Raw genomic sequence first — 20,912 nt, forward strand, 5'->3', positions numbered from 1 at the left:
ACTCACCGCTGTTGTAAGGCTGCCAGAGCCTGAAACGGGTGGCGTTGGTCTGAGCACTGGCTGGCAGTGGCAGGTGGAGGAAGAGAGTGTCGGTAGAAGCTGGGAAGTAAAACTCATCTAACAGCAGCCAGCTGATTCCTCCATTCACAGAGTACTGCAGCAGCACTGAATGGGAGCGCTCTGGGACACCTAGAAAGGTACACAGGATTAACTGTTACACCAATAGCTGAGCAAAAACAACATCAGCACAACACAAAAAAAATTAAAAAACACAAAATACACTGAAAAAAAGAGTAACATAGAACCTTTAGTGATGAATTTGAAGGAGAACTGGATGTAAAGAGTGTTTGTGCAGTCCAGATCCCGTGACACTAGCATTCGCAGACCGTCCTAAAAAGGAATTGTATTGCTGGTCATTTAAGAAAAGTAACTGATGTAAAGATTTCAAGTTGTGTTGTTTAACTGTGTCACTGCTGCTCTGTGTGTTCTCTGCGTCCTTACCCCTTTGAAAATAAGGGCAGTGCCAGATTTAAGAGGCTCTCCGCTTAGAGTTCCTCTCTCTGATCCATACACCTCAGGCCACGTCTCCTGCTGCAAATTTTCATTAAAGTCTTCTCTCAGTACAGATGGCAATGGGGCCAAAGGTACACAGTGAGCCCCTCCATAACCCTTATCACACCTGTGTGAGAATAGAGAGGAAGTACGGGTTTACATTGATATGTATGCAGAGAATTAACAGAACAAAAATTAAAGAGCTGTGTAGAAAAGCCAGTTTTACGTACACACAGCGCCCATTGTCACACAGTCCATGTCCAGAGCACATCCAGGGGCAGCCAGGGGCCAGTAACACATTATCTAGAGCCCACCCTTCTGCACCTGGGGTGAAGTGGGTCTGAATCCAACGGAACCGAGTTCTGGGAGAACTATGAGATTCAACAGCAGAGAAAAAAAGTAGCTAAAATACTTGAGACAGTGTCAGCGACTACAACAATCCTCACTTCTAATTGTGGGAACAAAAACACCTACTTAGCAGCACTGGGCAAGTAGACGGTGATCCTCCTCCAGTGTTTGTACTGGGTTGATGTATAGATGGAACTCTGAGTATAACCAGCACAGCCGATAGCTGGGGGCACACACTCTGGTGTGATGAGAGACCAGTGACGACCACAGTCTGTGGAGTACTCCAGACGCACACCGTGGGAGAAGGAGGTGGACTTACTACAGCCCATACTCAGCTCAAACTGCAGGAATGACGAGCCTGACACCTCAAAGTCCCAGCTTTCTGCATATCTGGGCTTCTCTGTAAGCACAGTTCAACAGTAACATTACATTTATTCGAATTTATTCAAAACTGATTTTGGCTCACATAAGGTTACAGCAATGAAACATTCAACTGTGCTTTAACAAATGTGTCTGCAAATTGCAAATTAATGTTGTTCATCTGTTAAATTAAATAAAGTTACTTAAACTGTGTATCAGGCCACTTTCTGGGTAACAGAACAAAATGTCCACCTTCTAAGTTGAAATGATGAACTTAACATATCTAGCAGTTATGGAGCAACCTTTTCATTTTTAGTCTTTCTGGTTACCTGCAGGCGTATATCCATTCTTTTACCTTCACTTTTGAGCTCTATTAATTCATAAGGGAAGTATATTTACCTGCTAAATGATATTTTCTAATTAGTGGATAACTTGATCTGCTAGATGGTGCCAAGCAAGTCTGGCAGATTTGAGTGTTTACCATTTTTACTGAGAAACAGTAGCCTTGAGCAGCTGAAAATAATGCTATGAGAGCAGTAAAGATGGGTCTGGATGGCTAAACAATGAACTGGCACTCTCTAAAAGCCATTTGTATACAACTACAAGCATTGCCTTTGACATTTTTAGATAATATACATTATTTGTAAAAAAAGAAATGGTTACAGCTGCAGCAAGAATTGGTAAAATTCATAGCAAAATCCAGAAATAATGTCATTCTCTGTATTTTCAGCTCGGTGGCACAATAAAAAAAAGCTTAAACTGCAGACACAAACTCAACACATCCTAATGCAAATTCTTATGTAGCCTTGGAAACAATAGGTGTGTCTGTGCGAATCGTGTACTTGTGTGAGTGTACCTGAGAGCGGCCATCGGGAGGAGCTTTATGTTTATAGATGTGCTGCCAAATTGTGCTTGCTGTGAACGCTTAATGATCGGCCTAGTTGTAATGTATTATTTGCACAAAGTAAATCCGCTCACAGTTTGATGCAAGCATAAATAACAAGCAGGATGTTCAATCAGGTTTGCTCTCATTAATAATGCAGGACCCATGGCGCCACAGTAAATGGGTGATTCAATTTCAGCCTGTTGTGTATAATACCGTGATGTCCCTGTACAACCACTTGTGTGGCTTGTTTGAGCACTAGAGTGTGAAAACAGAGTCCATAGTATACAAGAGAGAGCACATATATATATTACATACGGTATATGCATATAGATTTTACTATTTTACACTTTTTCCACAGTTTCTTCAACAAAGTCAGATTTGAAGATGAGTTGTTTTGCAGTAACATTTTGCTTTTTTATTCATTCACTGAAATATATTCACACTAGACTGCTCACTACAAACAGCAGCTTCACCGTGTGTTAAGTGCCTTATTCAGGGACCACTTGACAATGACTGTTGAGGGAATGAAGAGGTGCTTCTTCACTTTCTGTGCACACATTTTTCTACCCAGTTTAGGAAACAAAATTGACAACCCCATAATCATAAATCCTCTACTGCGTGAGTGTGCGTACATGCTTATGACCATTGAGGTGTTTGTGTGACTCACTATCAATGGCTTCAGAGTTGAAGGTAAGTGCTGTGTCTAGAGACAGGCAGTCCACGGTCACCTCCCCACCCTGAATACGGTACCAGTTGTGCCTCAGAGGGGTCGTGCCGTCAAACTTGTCATGGAAACCTGTTCTGGAGCTGTCGTTCATACCAATCAGGACATCATCCAGAGCCCACTGGGCAGAATGTTTTCCTAAAAGTTTGGGGCAGAAGAAGTAAAAGCAAAAACAGAATTTAATCAGCTGAAATTTAGTCAACTGATTGGTTAATAATGTAGTAATTTTGTTATATGTTTTACTGTAGTAGTGCACTAACCTTGCTGTGGCTGCCACCATCGAAATACTGTGTAGGAGGTTTTAGCTGGAGCTGGCAGCTCGATAGTCACCACTTGGGGCTCCAGGAATGAACTGAAGTCCAGCTCTCTCAGGAACTGCCACTGGACTCCATTGTTGGTAGAAAACTGGACAATGACACCTAAAACCACAGAAAAATGAATAGCTGTTTGAGTTGGGAATCGATATGTTGCCACTTCAATATTAAAGAGCTTAGAAATTAAGCTACAACAGACTCAAATAACACAGCCCATACGCCTTGATTATTACAGACAAACTATTTAGCAAGCCGACTATGTTTTATCTGATCCTGCAGAAATGATCAGACTCAACCTTCAGAAATGCTGCAGGCTAAAAATCCACAATGTGCTGACTGATGAATAGAACAGAGCAGACAATGATGATCAGATCTGGAGCAGCACAGCTTTGACTGGATCACAAGGATCAAAGACACAGTGAAAAAGAACAGTTGGACACAAGCCAGCAGTGAAGTGATCAGATGCGGAGTTGTTCTCTATGGAGCTCACTGTTAAGGAACAGCCACATGGATCCAGCAGAGGGCCTCAGTACAGTATGTAAAGTACTGACGAGCTGCTTCTTTGGTTTGGGAATTACCTTCATTGCGAGAGCGAGGCCTGGTGCAAGTGGGTCCCAAACTCTTGCTGCCAATTCGGATGTAGAATTGAACCAACCTGTAGGAACAAAACAGAATGTTATAATCCACAAACTTCAGCACATATTGCATTCCTCCAGTGTTTGCATCTGAGAGTTATAGAAGTATTCCTCTCACCGTGTGTTGGTGGTGTCTAGCGGCACAGTGCGTGCTTCTCTCCGCCCAGGGCTACTGAAATAAAGGGCTTTGCCCTCACCAATGATCCCACAGCCGCCTCCAATTTGTCCCCCACTTAGGCTCTGCCAGAGTGGACTCAGCTTCCCCTCAAAACCCTCAGTCAGCTCTGTAGGACTGGCCACAGATGGGACACAACTATCCTGCTCCACTATGTGACAGTGACAGTGAATAATAAGGTAAAACATAAAGATACGATTGAAAAACACATATATTAAATTAATATATATTTTGTCTTTCTTTCGTTTTTATACCTTACCTGTGTATCCCATATCACAGAAACAAACTCCAGAGATGCAATCCCCTTGTCCCCCACAATGGTTTGGACAGGGCTCAGAGATGTACACACCATCCAAAGCAAATGGTGGAGCATCTCTGTGCATGCTACTCTCCTGGAACCAACGGAACCTGGTTTTACTGGGAAAAGGACGGAAAGATGGTTAGAAATACAGAACAACACAATTTTAAACTGTGAAATTCAGTCATTATTTATAATTTCTTCAACCTACAAAAACAGAAAAACTCTAATACAACCATAGCTACCTGGCTGCAACACTGCGTGGTACAACCACAGTGACCCTTGTCCACTGTTCATAGTCTCCAGTGTTGTAGACAGTGGGTTCTTTGAGCTCACGGCCACTGCCCTCACATATTCCAGCCCCTGGGGTTCCTGGGTAACAGCCCTCTCCAACCAGGGCCCAGGTACGGCCAGCATCGTGGGAGTACTGCAGCAGGACTGGGGCAGATGAGCTGAACTCTGATTCACAGCCTATGTTCAACTGGTGGTAGAAACAGGCAGATTATGAGGTCATAAAATTAGAGAATATATCTAAAAACATTGTATTGTCTGTCTGAAATGACTCTTTAAATGATAAATGTCCATCCAGCATATATTTTCATCTTCTACTGTATAATTTACACCCACCTTAAACTGAAGGGTGTAGCCAGGCCGCAGGGCCAGGTCTCTGGTGACAGCCACCCTGTCCCCGTCAGAGCGCCCAAACACCATGGCAGAGGGAGTGGGGGCACAGAAGCTGTTGTTGCTTTCCCTCTCCATGCCTTCATTACCCAGCATCAGCCAAACACTCATCTGGTTCAGAGGGTAGTCAAATGCTGGCTTCTCATAAAAGTTCTGTAGAGACAGAAGACAGCAGCCTTTTACTGTTGTGTTGTGTTGACATTTATCACTGTCTCCAGCAAAACTGATGAATGGATAACACCTCCGGAAGGATGTTAAGATTTAATAGCTGCTCTATCTGAGTTTGGCTGACATGTTCTGTAATAGAAAATGAAATACTGGCTCAAGAGCAAGCCTCGGCTGCTCCACGAGGTCAGACCACAAATAACAAGTTACATGAAAAACTCTTGAAACTGATTCCTGACCTGTGGTAGAGTGGGATTGGCCATGGGGATGATGTGTTTCTCCCTCTCTGACAAAATTATAACGTCATCAATTGCCCATTGGTCATAGCCATCCCCAGAGTGAAGAGGCTGCCACCATCGAAACCTTGTGGAGGGTGTTTTAGAGGCCAAGGGAAGCTCATAATGGACAAAGCTGCGAAATGGAGAAGACAGGTTACAGAAGTTTATTTTCCAAAATACAAAATCATCACAGCCACATCAAATACTCTTGTATTTGTCCTGGTAAAGACTCACCGAGGCTTGGTGAAGTCAGTGAAGTACATCTCAGCAATCAGGCCCCAACTAATGCCTCCATCGTTGCTGTACTGCAGCAGAACTCCTTCCTCCCTGCTGTCTGCCTGGTTACACTCTGCCCAGTCTCCACCCACACGCAGGTAGAACTGCACAAACTCCGCCCATTCTGTGTCCAGGTCCCAGCTGACGAGCTGCCTCAGCCCAGCCTGACGACACAAACATGCATTAGTATGTAATGAGTAAGTGACACTCATCTAGTATATAATATACTGTGCAGTGCATTTGTGTTTACATGTTTCACTCCCATCCAGTGATCAAAATATAATCGTACTACTTGTTTGTATCACACTCTTTAAATGGAGCCACTGTGAAGCCAGTGTCTTTGTGTGCAACCTTGGAATCGGGAGAATCAGTTTCCTGCAACAAATAGCGCTCCAGCTGTGGATACTAATTTAGAGGCTGCCACAGCATGTGCCAAGAGATGTGCAGCTGCCTGAAAATTACACACCTCTTCCATCCAATCAGAATGTACTCTACTAAGCTATTGCATGATTAATAACATAGAGGTAATTCAGAGTTCATAAGGCTTCAGATTTTGGCAGTAAGCACTGAATAGTAATCAGACAATATACTATAGTTATTCCGGTTGGCAAAATCCTCTAAACTGGTTGCTTTAATATCTCACATTCTCTACATTCTTAATTTGGATCTAGATTCATTTAGAAACACACAGGACAATGACAGGATTCATCTGCCTTATTTCTTTCCCTTAAGTAAAATAACTTTGCACACTGGATTTAACCTTGTTGCAGATACACACTTTTATCATTGGTCTACCTTGCTGAAGTACAGGGACGATCCAGATGAGACCACCCCACAGCCCATGTCAGGCGTGACGACCTCTCCACCTATCACCTCCTGCCATGTGGCCAGCAGTGCATCCTGGGACTCAAAGTCAGAGAGTATGCTAGAGGAGAGGGGGGAGGATGGCTGGCAGTCTGTTCCAGAGAAACCATCATCACACCTGTAAGAGAAGAAGGTGGCTGAACTTCTTCCTCTTGTTCATTTATCATGTGTCATTTAAGGGTATTGTGCGTGCATACGGACTGACCTGCAATGTCCATGGTCACACCAGCCATGTCCGTGACACATGTTAGGACACTGCTGACCGATGTAGATGTCATCCAGGGCCCATTCATCTTGCTCTCCATAGTAGTTCTGGATCCAGCGGAACCGGGTTGCACTGGACCTGAACACAGAAGGTGCATATACACCTGTTAACCCGGATCAGGACATAATCCTGAATGTATTATATGTTAAAGCGGGTAAAACTGATTTCTAGACTACCAAGTTGTTATAATGTATGAAATGACTGCTGGCATGTCAAACACATCATCATGTTGAGGTCATTCATCTACTCCTCTTCTGGGAATAAATATTGACCTCATCACATGTGCTTATCTTCCTGGATGTGTGTGTACGTTCTGGAGTTACGTGAAATAATGTCAGCGAGAGGGCAATATCATCTCCACATTATCTATGTTAAAGGTAAGCTGTGGGTGAGAATGTGTGTGTGCATGTTTGTGTTGGTTTGTGCTGTTTGCTGTATGTACAGCAATGACGAATGGCAGCAGAAGCTCAGGCAGATAATCAGGTCTATTGCGGGTCATATACCAGTGAGGATTTCTGGTCTGCTGATTTGGTGACCCATATCACCTCATGATCATCCAGATCTGGCCACAGCTGTTTTATTATCATTTACTGCCATGACCCTTTGACCTCTCATCACCCGCTGCAGATTAGACCATTCTTATTTAGGAGGATGAATTGGAGGTGGAGGTCACAGTGCTCGGTGTGGAAGGTTTATGTGATTATTTGAATTGATATACTGTATGTGGGAGCTAAAGCTGTAACAGTTCATCTATTCCTCATGTTTGGTACTGGGAGATTTATTTAATTTCTGTTAACCCTTTAAACGGAGTAAATCTTCGTCTTACACAGTAATATGACTTAAATAACGTCTTTGTATGGCACACACATTTAATAGTGTGAATACCGTATTAGTGTATCAGCAGCTATAAGCCAAACCATATTTGTCAGATTAGACCAGGTGATAGGGCAAGTATCAGTGGTATGGGAAATGGAGAGGTGAAGCCAGATCTTGAGGAGCCTCCCATTTAATTATAACTTGTTTCAGATTTCTATATATTTACAGCCACACCAGACACTAGGTAAGGAGTAGTGAACCCAACAGTCAGGTGACATTATATTTCTCGTATTTAAACAGATTTGTGAGGGAAATGGGTCTGTCTAAAACAGAGGTGCAATTTGTTCTCCATGACATGAACGTTTACGGCTGTGACTACATCACCATAGTCGCTCACAGAGGAAATAAAGTGCTAAATCCTGGTAGTAGAATTCCTTCATGTATACATACTGTCGGTGTCTTTTAGATTGCATACAAGATGTAAACTGGCCATGAGCCATTTTTTAGTTTTTACTTATTTATATAAATTGAATGTACTTTAATCAGGACCGCCAAAAATATGTAGCCCAACAGATGCATTTAGTTAGGCCCCAGGATGGCATTTGCGTCTTATCGAGCATTTCAAGTGAAGTATAGAAAATCCACTGATCGGCTATGAACTGCTCTCATGTTCTGATTTTTTTGTCTTTCTTTAAAACACACATGTGGAATAATCTGTCCATAGCGTTGTAAGAACTGACGTGTGGACATTCGTCCAACAGTATGAAAGCTTCCCAGTATTTTCTTTCTGCTTTATGTTATAGATCTGACTGCGTTACAGGCACATTATGTATGTTAACTGCAAAAAGAGCATACAACGGAGATCAGAGAACATAATATCCTTCTATTTCTATTGTGCCTTTCTTCTATTTCTATTGTGTTACTTACCATGTCTTCTGTGGCAGAGACAGAGTTATGCGTCTCCAGTTTTTGAACTCTGACGGGTGGTAGACACTGGGAGCTGTAAACTCAGAGCAGCTTGGCATGCCAGGTAGACAGGCCTGGGTAAAAGAAATGAGGAGGTTACAGTGTTACAGTTTTCTCCGTGTACCCAACAAGGGGCATTTTCTAACATAAAAATGTATTTTGTCATTGTTGGCTATTTCATAGTAAAAATCCTCAGAAAGACCTCACTGCAGACACACCCTGAGCGTTCGTCATCCACATAGTTCATGTACATAAAAGGCTAATTCAGGATTACTGTATCTCTGACCTTGAACATTGGAAGTCGAGCAAGGATTAACACTTCGGGACATTCAGTGAGTTACATTCTGCATTTGCCAGATGACTGCATTTTCACGCACATGGGAGAATTAGAGAAAATTCACTGATGGAGTGCTCATTACGCTCTATTCAATTCCAAAAGCAATAAAACTCTTGGCAGATACATTGGTGCCTTATGAATATTTATGAGCCAGTTACGATCACAGAGAATCTAAGTTGAATCATGGGAAGATAATCTGCTCGCTGATTCAAGTATTGCTATGTATTTGCTGATAGCAGGATGATTAAAGGTAATTGTGATAATTTCTCATCCGAAGCACAGTGCAACATTTGAAGACATTATTTACATATTATTACTGAGGCTATGATGGGAAAATCAATATTAATGATCACAAATAAATGATATGTTTCTTTGGCTCTCTCCAGCATAACTCTCACAAGTTTTAATCATAAACAAGCGTGTGCAAAAGGCAGTGGAACAAAAGGGACTGATGTGAACAATCAGTGACTGTAACAGGGGGGAAACAAAGGTCAATGTGTTTTATTACCTCTTTGACCAGGTGCCAGGTGAGGCCATGATTGGTGGAGAACTCCAGACGGACCTGAGTGTCAATGTGAGGGGACGGCTCACGTCCACATCCCATGACCAGTGAGAATTGCAGACTGTAGGAGGCTCCGATCTGCATTGACTGTGTTTCCACATATCTGATACTGGAGCCAGGGCTGGGCTCACCAGAGAAACTAGAGCGTAACACGTCAAGGAGAGAGTTGCAATGAATATAAAAAGTAGTGACTAAAAGTTGGCAAATTCTCAGCAATTCAATCGTATTTGGAACAACCTTTGAATAAAACCTTGCAGTTCAAATGTCATTGGCATTAGTTACCTGAGGGTCCAGTCGTGCTGACAGTAGGGCTGGACATGGCCAAGGTAGAAACCAAGACTCTGGGTGACGTCCAGCACATTGCTGAAGTCAAGACTAATGGTGTTGAACAGCACAGAGGTCATACTGATTTCATCCAGAGCCCACACATCATGACCACGGCCTGAATGGTAAGGCTGCCACCAGCGGAACTGCACTCCAAATTTACGAGCACCAGACGGGAGTTCAACTGACACAATCCTGAAGAATGGGGGAGAGGGGACGTCAGTAAGAATTAAAACCTTATTGAGATTAAATGAAATGAAATGAGGCTGTTCAAAGAAGTCTGTTTCATTACATTATTGTTACAGTTAATCCCTACATCGACTAGCTCATCTCTAGGGACAAAACTAAATACTAAGTAGTTTGAACAATGACTTGTGTCTCACACTGAGTAAATTCACTAAATTCATTACAAAAGTAAATTCACTTCCACAATACATCTTCACAATACAAATTAGTTGGATTATTGCTTAAGCAGAAACACTTCAGATACTGTCAGACACACGGACTACAACACAATCTCTGAAATGTTTACAGTTTCAAGACCTCCCAACTATGACCCACTCTATACTGAATCTCCTGTATCTCCTCTGAGTAGTTTCATTTGAGCAGGTGACATTTTAATCATGTACTCTAAATTAATATGGTATGAGCATTTCTGTTTTTCAGTCTAATCTGTAAAAATAAACTGTTTTGTTTTCTGTGTGTCCATTGTATTGATCGACTCCACACACTTGTGTTTTTTTTTATCTTTCAGCCATTTGTACAAGTACAGTTCGGTGCTACTCTCTGAGGCCCAAACCACTGTTAAGCACTTAAGAAGAACTTTGTCCTCCTTAAAAAATGGATGGAGGCAGGAGGTGAGTTGGCTATAACAAGAAAATGAAATAAAACATGAGGACCTTTAAGAAGGCCATGAAAAAGGGTGAGCTTGCTCTAACACCTATTTGCAGACGCTGCACCTCCTCGCAAAAGATGAACAAACAGCAGTGTGAGACCAGTTGTGAAGCTCTGCAAGCTCTTGCATCTGCACCAGATAGTTGCCCCTGTCTCACTGCACTGTGATGACCTTTTTCTAGAGCTGATAAAGAGCCCTGAGACACAGACTGTGCAGCTGGAAACCAGCCCACTTTGTCTTCATTACAAACACAGATGCCACTAACTGACTCAATGGGTCCCAGCAGTTTACACCTCCAGCACGCCATTAGCAGGGCAAATGTGTGTGTTAATGGAGTCATAGTGTCTCCATGGAATCATAACCGTACAAGGCTGTGCACACACAAGCACACCCACACACACACACACACAGGGGGTACCTTGGCTCATGGAAGCCTTGGTATGCATAGTGCTGCAGCAGGGTCCAGGTGATGCCGTTGTCTGAAGAGTAATGCAGCAGGACGCCCTCTCCTGGCTGGTCTGGAGCAGGACATGAGCTCAGGATGCTGCGACTGCCCAGCCGAAGAGTGAACTGTAAGTACCTGCAGAGAATGAAAGTGGTAAAATAAAAAAAAAAAGATGAACAGCAAGAATAAGAGGGTCATTTGGGGAAACAGCAGTTCAGACAAAGAGAACGCAAAAAAAAAAAGAAATAACACAGCGAGATAAAAAAGGGCAAGTTGATAAACGAGGAAGAGGAGAAGTAAGGTGATCAACAGTGTGTTCAGAAAAGAGACAAGGTAGATAAACAGACACTCATGCAGAGAGAAGAGGTGTGAGGGAGGTGGATGATGGATGAGATGATTATAGGGATGAAGACAAAAAGTAAGAGACAGCAAGTTCTTATTCATGTATTCATGTCTCACTGCAGCTTGAGCTTCAGTCCTCTTACGCTCATCTATGTTTTGGCGGACATATTATCATCTACACTAATGTAATATTTATTTTAATTTCCATCATCTGTCTTGGGCTGCCAGTCAGCCCCCAGCTCTCTGTCCTTGGTTGGGCCGTGCTTTCATTAACAGTGCAGTTTCCTCTTTGAGGCAGCTGTTCACTCAATCAGCCAGGAAACTGGCATTAAATATGGCCATCAGGTGGCACACTGAGTGCCGCAACAGGCATAATCAATCTAACACAGATGCCATATCTAACTTCATCGTTCCCTCTCTATATTTCTCTCTCACATTTTCATCCTCTCCCTTCATCTCTTTTCTCATCTGCAGTCCTCCCTACGATGATCCATCTCCCAGCATAGGAACAGAGAGGATAAAGGGGGAGAGAAAATAGATAGCTGGCTGAGACATTTTCACTATCAATCAGAAGTATATACACCTGAAGCAGACAAGCCACAATTTTACAAAGTAATCTGATGGCAAGATCAGCGGAATAAAAATCTGTGTGTGTGCTTGCAAAACATGTACATGTACATATGTGTTGAAGAGCGCACATGTCCGTTCCTTAATGTCTCTGATTATGGTGACATGCACACAAAACAAGCATTAGCATTACCTGGCCTGGGAACTGTCCAGTGGAGCAGTGACCAAGTGTCTCCTGCTGTCTCTGTTGAAGACCAGAGCCTTGCCACTGGCGAGCACCCCACATCCAAAGCTGACCTCCGCCCCACGAAGTGAGGAGAAGCTGTGGTAGGATGAGAGCCGTGGGCTGGAGAAACCCTCAGACAGGAAAGCTGGGAAGGTCTGGGAGGCAAGCTCACAAGCAGGACCACTGAATCCTGGGTCACATCTGAGAGATGGAGAGAGGAGAGGAGAGGAGAGGAGAGGAGAGGAGACATTAAGAGTAAAAGATATAAATGAGAAAAAGAAGACAGAGATAATGAAAATCCATTAATAAATCATAAACATAATACAATCTGATTAATTTTGAATGGTGATTGCCGCTGTGAGGCATTAGGTGGAGGAGCAGACTCATTTTGGATTTATCTGCTTTAATAAAAAGCGGATTCTTACTTGCAGCCAGTGCGTGAACAATGTCCTCTTCCAGAGCAGAAACGAAGGCAAGCAGGGCCAATATACACTGCACAGAAAAAGAACTAGTATGAAGTATTAAGTCAGCTATAATTAGCACTTCATATTTCATTGTTGCACCATGGATTGTACAGCTGAAGTTAAGGTAGTTAGTTTCTATCCAGTCTTATCTGACTCCTGTCCTTATCTTCTTACACAGTGTTACACGTCATAGCCAAAGAATTTCACTCTGCATTGGAACATGTGGCCAGAAAAATCTGGGACCACGAACAAATAATATATGAAAAAAACCTGTGTGTCTAGTTCTTACCATTGTCTACGGCCCACATGTTGCCCGTTCCAGTGCCAGACTGCTTCCAGCGAAACCGAGTGGTGTCAGTCAAGGCAGCGTTGGGCAGAGGAATAGAGATTCTAGTCCACCTATAGAGACAAAGAACAGTTTGTTAAGCACACAGTAAATTCACGAACAGAGTTGCACATATGGAGAGGAGAACACTCATTTCTACCCGCTGTAGTTGTCAGAAGAATAGATGGTGCTGTGAGGTAGATGAGGTCCAGCACACAGCTCTGGCAGACACTCAGTGTGAAGCAGAGACCAGGAACGACCGTGGTTGGTTGAAAACTCCAGGCCGACACTAATGAAAAGGAACAGAAGACCTTTTATATCAACATCTTAGCAGCATACCGTATATTTATTCTTAACCTGAGTAGCACAGGTCGTCTCTGAACTTTCATAGTGTTTTCTAAAACTCACAATAAACTCTTTTCCTTAACAACCGCTTCCCGTCTATTAAATTTACACTCGATTTAACACATTCATAACTTCAAAGGATAGCAGCGGTTTGATTTAAATACCCACAAATAATCTAACATACTCTTAAGAAACTCCTTGAACTTTTCTTTCATTTCTTATTCAGTTCAACTTTCTCTTGATGCTGCGGTTTAAAAGCATTACAGCAGTTTGACCTTAAGGTTTCTATACGCAGCAGCCCCCAATCTTAACAGTGGAATAACTGAGTGACCGTAAGGTCTCTGACATGGTGGAGTCCTTTGTTGCTGTCCAATTTCGTGAATTTTAAAAAAAAGTGGATGTATTTTCACATAAAAGCACTGCTGAACCTAGTTTCAACTGTATCACACCTGTTGGCAGGTTGGTAGGAGCCACAGCCAAGGTTGATGGAGAACTGAGCAACATGTGTGTTGGTGCCAGGCAGCACGGGGAGCAGCTGCATGAAGTCCACGGCCCACACGTGACGGTTGGCCCCGCCATGTGACCGCTGCTCCAGGCAGAACTGGGTGACTGGTGTTTGCATCTCAGTTGGCAGCGCCACAGACACTACTTCAGGAGTCTGAGAGAGGAAAGTTAGGGGGACAAAGTAAATAGAGCAGAACAAAAACTCTAAATTAGGGCTGCAGCTACTAACTAGACTGATTACTCTGCTTAATACTGAAACATTTTTTTTTTTGCCCCAATTCTCTAAAGGTCAAAGATGAAATGAAATCACTTGATTGATTTTTTATTTTTTTTTTGGATCTAAATCCAAAAGATTTAGTGTGTTTACTGTGACGTGCGATAGCTTCGCTTAAATAATTAACTGGATTTCATAATAGCTGCCAGTCGGTAATCGAATGGTCACAATAAAATGAGAATTCACTTGTTTAGCAGTTGCACATGTGTCATAGAGAAACATGATGGAGCAAGAATTCAGAAGTTCATTTCCCTATTTCATGACACACACACTGATTTTTCACAGTATTGACTATTAAGCTTCCCAGTAAGCCATGATAGTGAAATGAATGCACAAGAGATCTTAAGGTGGAATGCAGTCATAAGACACCTGTGCTTTACTGACAAGTCAATCAGTTTTCTGTTATAGTTGCTGTTTCTCACCCTGTAAGAAGAGTATGGAAGGGTGTCGAGCACCACTCTTTCCCTCCTGCCTTCAGACCTTCCAAACAGAATCACATCATTTTCACGGGACTCTCCTGGATCACAGTCGCCACCACCTACACAAAAACACACCACGCTATGTTTGTACTCATGGAAAATTACTGGCAAAGACACCACAAAGAACAAAGCCATTGCACTCAATGTATTAAGTAGAGGAAATAAATGACAAGATATAAGGGATGGAGGATTTCCTTACCCATGCTGAAGTAGAAGCGCAGGTTTCCATAAGATGTTGTGTCAATGTAGGGGGTGCAGACTCTCCTCCGGCCCTCTCTCTCAAACACAAGCGCTGAGCCCGACTCAATCTCTCCACACTGGGTTCCATAGACAGCTCCCTCAATGTCCCAGCTGAGCAAAAGATCAACATCTATATTAAAACCAAGCATCGAAAGGAACCATGCCACATGAAATAATACTCTTTAAAACGTAATACCTTTCACTAGCAGATAGTTTATAGTCTTAATTTAGTTTAAATTCAACAACATTTAATTCTTCACAGTAAATTTGGCTAAATAAGAAAATATCAATAAAAAGGGAAACAGAAGATTACAAAATTAGTCAAATATTAACCTCAACATTACAGAGACACACAAATTACAGCATGGAAACCTTGTGTTTTGCCTAGATTAGCTCCTTTACACAGAATCTCCACCCCGAGTATTACTGAAGTCAGGAAACAGTTGCTATAATTCATGCATTGCTGGTATACAAGCACACAATGCCAGGGATATGGCATAAATCACCTGGATTCAGGACTTACACACACACACAACGCGCATATTTCTGCACAGTGGACAGAGGATTCTCATTAGCCCTGACAGAAGTTAGCTCGGTGTGTCAGCCCTCTCCTGTGTTCCTCTATCTCCCCTCGCAGTGTCTGTTTCTCTCCCCTTCCCTTTCCTGCTGTTTCTCTATATTTTCTGTGCCTCTGTCACACTCAGTGTTGGGTTAAATGACACTTAGTGGAGTGTACCATTAGCTCAAAAAATCTCCCTGCCTACCTCACACATGTATCAGCCCATGACGCCTGACGGGTGAGAGCTAGCATGCAGTGCAGCATGCTGGCATGCTACAGGGGGGATGTGAGGGTGTGGGGCGGCTCGAGAAACACACTCCTGTTTGAGGTCCTTCTCATTAATGGAAAATGTGCTGACAGACCTGGTGCATGAAGCCTGTTAATTACTCTCTGGCAGTAACACTATCTATCATCTCTCTCCTTTCATCTCTCTACCTCTTGCAGTGCTTCAGACAGTGCTTTCTGCTGTCCACTGTGTGTTTCTGCGTGTATCCCTCTCTGAACAGATGGACTACCATCTCTGTAGCAGTCAGAGGCATGGTTTTCACCTGTGTCAGCCTCCAGGCTTGACGTGAGCTTGTGCAACACATTGCATGTCTCATCAGCTGACATATGACAAGTGACAGGTGTCAAAGCATTTGCATGTATACATACACAGAATTAGCTAGAGTGTTGACACCAAACCAAAACGGTATCTCTCTCTTAACCATGCCACCTCCCAGCTAAAACAAAGTATGATGCAAAAATAAATCTATATCAATAGAGCACATATCCATTAAGGATATTTTCTCTGGACAATCCAGTGAAGAATCAGAATTGCTTTATTACCACTTGTGTTCCCACACCTGAGGAATTTGTTTTAGTGGCTGGTACAATAAACACAAGTTGGAAAAGAAGATTTATTCATATAAGATTTGTTCGACTACCTATCATATATTCTCGTTGTTGTGGATGTAATTTAAGCAGCTTTTTAAATATAAACTGTCTAATATAGGTCTGTCCAGACGGACATTTTAATAATGTACTTAACAAAATGCAGCGTTTGATTTATTTATTTTTTGTTGTTGTTGCTTGTATTCTTTTTTATGGTTTTGAAAGGTGCAACAGATAAATAAAAGACTACTTATGATGAATCAGTAGAAGCAGAAGCAGCTGAGAGATTAAGTGAGACCATCATTTTGACTCACTTAGAGGGTGGGCTCTCAAAGTCCTCCTCCCAGTAGCTCCTTCCTTCCTCCCGGTGCAGGTCAATGTCTCTGGATGAGGCAAAGCTGTAGCCAGCTCCCTCGCCACCATGAAAATACATGGCATTGCCCTCAGACTGACAGGCATGCTGTGAGATAAGAACACAGGTGAGGACATAATTTTTTAAATTAGTGACTTCAAAAGGAGGCCTTTCTGTGTGGAGTTTGCATGTTCTCCCCGTGTCTGCGTGGGTTTTCTCCGGGCACTCCGGTTGCCTCCCATCATCAAAACATGCTAGGTGTTAGGCACTGGTCAGGTTGGCCCACAGTGGCGGCGCGCGTGAGTGCAGCGGCTAAGGACCAACCCTCCATGTCTGACCATGCAATCTCGTTATATGATACTTGTATGATATAATGACAAATAAAGGCTCTTTATCTCTCTTTAAAAGTCATAAATTGACATTCTTGTTATAAGCAAAATATTATTGGAAGTTAAGTAGTGAAGTGACTGCATATCTTTCGAGCAACAGCAATTTTCTCTTTAAATATAGCTGGAATTCTAAGGCTAAAGGCTAATGGAGTCCATATGAAAGTCCACAGCTTTATTGGTGTACCTTGACGGTAGCTCCAGGGAAGAAGAGCCAATTGGCAGTGTCCAGAGGATCCAAGTTGTCCTCCATCAGGGGAACTTTGTGGGCAGCATTGATCAGCAGCACATTGTCCAGACCCCAGCAGGACTCATAGCCATCAGGGCCTTGAGGTGTCTCCTGAGACCAGCGTAGGCGCACGGCATCAGCTCTGGAGGAATGTGGAAGGGGAAGCAGGTGGACGACAGTGCTGCTGTTGGTAGGAGCTCTAGAGGAGAGGAGGAAAAGATACAGAATAAGGGTGTTAGTAAATGTGAATGTTGTGGTTATGTAGTTAAGTTTTAGATGTTTATGCAATTAATAACCATGATTAAACGTTACAATATGTCTGTGATAGCCAAATAAGGAAACACACGAAGCACGCTCTTATGGTGCTGTTTAACTGAGAGAGAAAACCAGGTTTCACAGAGTCCAACTGTTTACATGAAAGCCTAACATCCACTTACTGCGGCTAAATATTATAGTTAGAAGTAGTAGTAGTATTACATTATGCCTATGTTTGAAAGAACAACAAAACAGAGAGAGAGAGAGGGATTAAAAAACAGGTGGATCATTGAGACACAAACAGGAGAGGAATGACAAATTAAGAGGGGGAGGTGTGAATGAAGGAAAACAGAGGGCGGGTGTTCATAACAGATGGAAGGACTGTGGGATGGATGAGGAAAAAGGAAGGAGAGACCTGATCTTCTCCAGTGTGATCCAGTCATCTGAGGTGTTGGCGTTATTGCTAAGGCTGTAGGACACAGTGATGCCGGGGTCTGAGTAACTGAACCGGCAGGAGCCTGAGCCTGGAGAATAGAAAACACACAGAAGACAGACATATATGATCGATAACACTCTGAGGGAACAGCTAAAGAGTGTGTCACAATGTTCCCATTTCATCAACTGAATCAGCAGGGTAGTGAGCTTTTGTATGGTGAGGGGCATGGTGGCTTCTTCCAGCTGACTGCTCCCTCATTGGCTCTCTTAGCAGCCAAGTGGAAAATTATGTCTAAATAGTGTCATGAAGGAACAAACAGATCAGCAGCTTAACAGGGATCAGATAAATCAGTAAGCTAAATAATGAGGTTGGGCACAGATGATAAGGGGAGAAGTGACAGAACAAAGACTATATTCAGTTACAGCTAGGTACTGTCAATGCACCTGTGTATGTGCGTCCATATTGCTGTGTATTTCTGCATGCAGAGTATTTCAGAATGTGGTGTTGTGTGGGTGCCGTGGGAGCTGGAGAGGTCAAAGGCTGCTAATGGTGTAGACAGGTAAAGCCCCAGCATCCCCACCTTCCCTCCTCTCTACTCTCCCCCCTCCTTCCCCATCACCTGATGTGTATAGTGTTCATGTTTCTATAGTTTTCTACTATGAAGCTCAGTCTGACGCAGATGTGCTACTCTACTGAGCTGTGTCACACACAATGATACCGCAATACAACAAAAACTCATATTAATAACGTTCCGACAGGATGAGAGAAAGAGGAATACAAGAGGGGGGCAAGTTGCAGTTTGGGGGGTTGCTCTACATTATGTACTCTTATTTCCACCCAGGCGTGTTCCCATGAGAACTGAGACGCATGTAATGGACATGAAAAATACAACACCTCTAAAAACTCTGCCATGGTCTACTGGGTGTCTTTCCAGAATATTGTAAATCATTCATTGTTGTGATAGGGGGAGAGGGAGAGAGGATAGTGAGAGAGAGACAGACAGACAGAAAGAAAAATAGAAATATAGTGTATGCCAGTCGGCTTACTGATATGCAACAGGGAAAAAAGATGCTTGTTTCCTGTGGATGACAAAAGGATCTATTGTCCTGGCTGGATACGCAGGGCTAGGATATCTAATAAAGGGTTACAATGGCCTCATACATAAAACTGTTACACACAAACTGTCTTTATGTAGTTGCAGTTTGCAAATCCTATAGAGATTTAATACTCACCCAGGGCGAACTGCAGGACTGAGGCTGTGCTGGTATTGAGAGGTACGGTGGTCTGAGAGGGATAAACAAGGCAGTTTAGAATATCATCCATAAATAGTAATATAATAAGAAGAGGCATATGATTTGTTGCATTAAAGTAAAGGTTTAAGAGGGATCTTCAGCAGTAATGCCAGTGTTGCTGTATCACTGCTGCAGGGTCAGCATGTAAACCTCTGGAGTTGAGTAAAGCAATGTTTATCTGGTTTGATGTTATTCTTTAAATGTTTGTGCCTTTATAGCTTTAAAATAATCATATAAGCTACAAATGGTCTATAAGTTATCTATATCTACAGTCCATAAGGTTAAAAGTTATCTTTTAGCTGTGTGTATTCTGTATGTGTGTTTGTAACAGAGGCAAATATGTTGATAAGCTGTGTGTGTGCATGAATGTAGGTATGTTGTCATCATTGCTGATGTTGTTGTATTTGTGACTGACTATGTGTAAATGTTTCAGTGTTTTTGGATGTGCACGCTTGTTGCACTCAACAGAAGAGCTGCCAGGCTGCAGCTTCAAACATTTGGAACAGTGACAGACAAAGCGAATGCTTATCAGAGAAGTAAATACAATCATGAGGCATTAAACACTTCTCTGCAGCGGACCGGCTTTCAAATCTAACAGCAGGGAAACAAATTGACTTTATGAAGACAGAAAGAGGGCATGGAAAGGTTTGATAAGCAGTTATGAGTAATGTGGTGATGGACAGAAAAGTAACAATGGCGTCATCGGAACACCGTGGAGTTGATTTTGTTTACAACTAAATGGCTGTGATTAGTTGTTGGAGATGATTTTTTCTGGATCTGTCGAAACACGCCCCTTAATGAAATCCAGACTCATATTCTGATTGAGTCTGTCTATGCCGGGCTATCATGAGAAGGTACCTTTGGCAAAAATACACAAATAACAAACAGATGTACCGTGATAGTTAGTAGATAACTGAAAGAAAGATATATGTCATGACTCTTAAAATTAAATGAGAATCTATATCAGTTTATCCATTTCCCCATAGACTGAAGCATGAGTTTAGCTTATAACACAGTCAAGACAAATATAGAAGTGTTCTTTTGATTGTTATCTTCTCTTCTTCTTAAGCCTGATTACAGGCTAAATCCACAAACCACAAAATATATTTTTTTTTTGGTTTATTGTCGAATTCATCCTTAACTTCCATCAACTGAAACAAGTTCAAGCACTTTTCATTCATTTACCACAATCAAACAATAATAAACATATATTGCAATGTTGGGGCATCAAGTTATTTAAACATGAGGCTCCAGTGTGTGGTTACAGCTAGTATGTTGTAATTTACTGTCTATGTGACTGTGGCGAATGTCTGGTTGGTTTGGCTGTATGATCAATGGGCCGTAAAATGTTCAGTGGTCGCAGCGTGGTCAAACATGGCAGTTACCAGCGTTCGCTCTCCAAACGGCTCGCAGAAAGTGACCGCTCTGCCATGCATCAGTACACCACACTGCTCTCCCACCTCACAGTTACTGCACTCAGACCTGGAGAGGAGAGCAGAGAAGAGTTTGTTATAACAAAGACAAACATATCAAAGGGGAGCACTGCAAATTCAGGAATTGCACGCTGAGATTACAAGAAAAGCCGTAACCCTTCCACC

The 20,912-nt window shown here is 42.5% G+C and overlaps 3 protein-coding genes across 3 annotated transcripts; all 3 read right to left on the reverse strand.

Moving 5' to 3' along the window:
• Positions 1-4,823: 4,823 nt before the first annotated feature.
• LOC311495782 (reelin-like) lies at positions 4,824-5,928 on the reverse strand (the record flags this gene model as incomplete). The annotated part of the gene is made up of 3 exons (XM_084555374.1): positions 5,651-5,928; positions 5,378-5,549; positions 4,824-5,126 (listed from the first exon to the last, which is right to left on the reverse strand). Exons 1-3 carry the CDS (start codon positions 5,902-5,904, stop codon positions 4,824-4,826), a joined length of 729 nt encoding a protein of 242 aa, XP_084411500.1. The 5' UTR covers positions 5,905-5,928.
• A 173-nt stretch (positions 5,929-6,101) lies between these two features.
• LOC311495781 (reelin-like) lies at positions 6,102-10,205 on the reverse strand. The gene is made up of 5 exons (XM_084555373.1): positions 9,785-10,205; positions 9,449-9,641; positions 8,565-8,677; positions 6,762-6,899; positions 6,102-6,674 (listed from the first exon to the last, which is right to left on the reverse strand). The coding sequence occupies exons 1-5, from the start codon at positions 9,904-9,906 to the stop codon at positions 6,476-6,478; spliced, it is 765 nt and encodes a 254-aa protein (XP_084411499.1). The 5' UTR covers positions 9,907-10,205; the 3' UTR covers positions 6,102-6,475.
• A 1,894-nt stretch (positions 10,206-12,099) lies between these two features.
• LOC311495783 (reelin-like) lies at positions 12,100-13,153 on the reverse strand. The gene is made up of 3 exons (XM_084555375.1): positions 13,055-13,153; positions 12,727-12,793; positions 12,100-12,502 (listed from the first exon to the last, which is right to left on the reverse strand). The coding sequence occupies exons 1-3, from the start codon at positions 13,071-13,073 to the stop codon at positions 12,265-12,267; spliced, it is 324 nt and encodes a 107-aa protein (XP_084411501.1). The 5' UTR covers positions 13,074-13,153; the 3' UTR covers positions 12,100-12,264.
• Between the last annotated feature and the right edge of the window lie 7,759 nt (positions 13,154-20,912).

Source organism: Chelon labrosus, assembly GCF_963514085.1.
Source record: "Chelon labrosus genome assembly, chromosome: 11".
Classification (NCBI taxonomy): Eukaryota; Metazoa; Chordata; class Actinopteri; order Mugiliformes; family Mugilidae; genus Chelon; species Chelon labrosus.

Bases quoted from the DNA above. Each gene is read 5' to 3' on its own strand.
- LOC311495781 (XM_084555373.1), bottom strand. From the start codon at position 9,906: ATGACCTCTGTGCTGTTCAACACCATTAGTCTTGACTTCAGCAATGTG. The intron at 9,642-9,784 runs GTAACTAATGCC...GTTACGCTCTAG, and splicing joins CAGCACGACTGGACCCTCAG to TTTCTCTGGTGAGCCCAGCC. The intron at 8,678-9,448 runs GTAATAAAACAC...TCTTTTACCCAG, and splicing joins CCTGGCACCTGGTCAAAGAG to GCCTGTCTACCTGGCATGCC.
- LOC311495783 (XM_084555375.1), bottom strand. The intron at 12,503-12,726 runs GTAAGAATCCGC...TCCATCTCTCAG, and splicing joins TGTTCACGCACTGGCTGCAA to ATGTGACCCAGGATTCAGTG.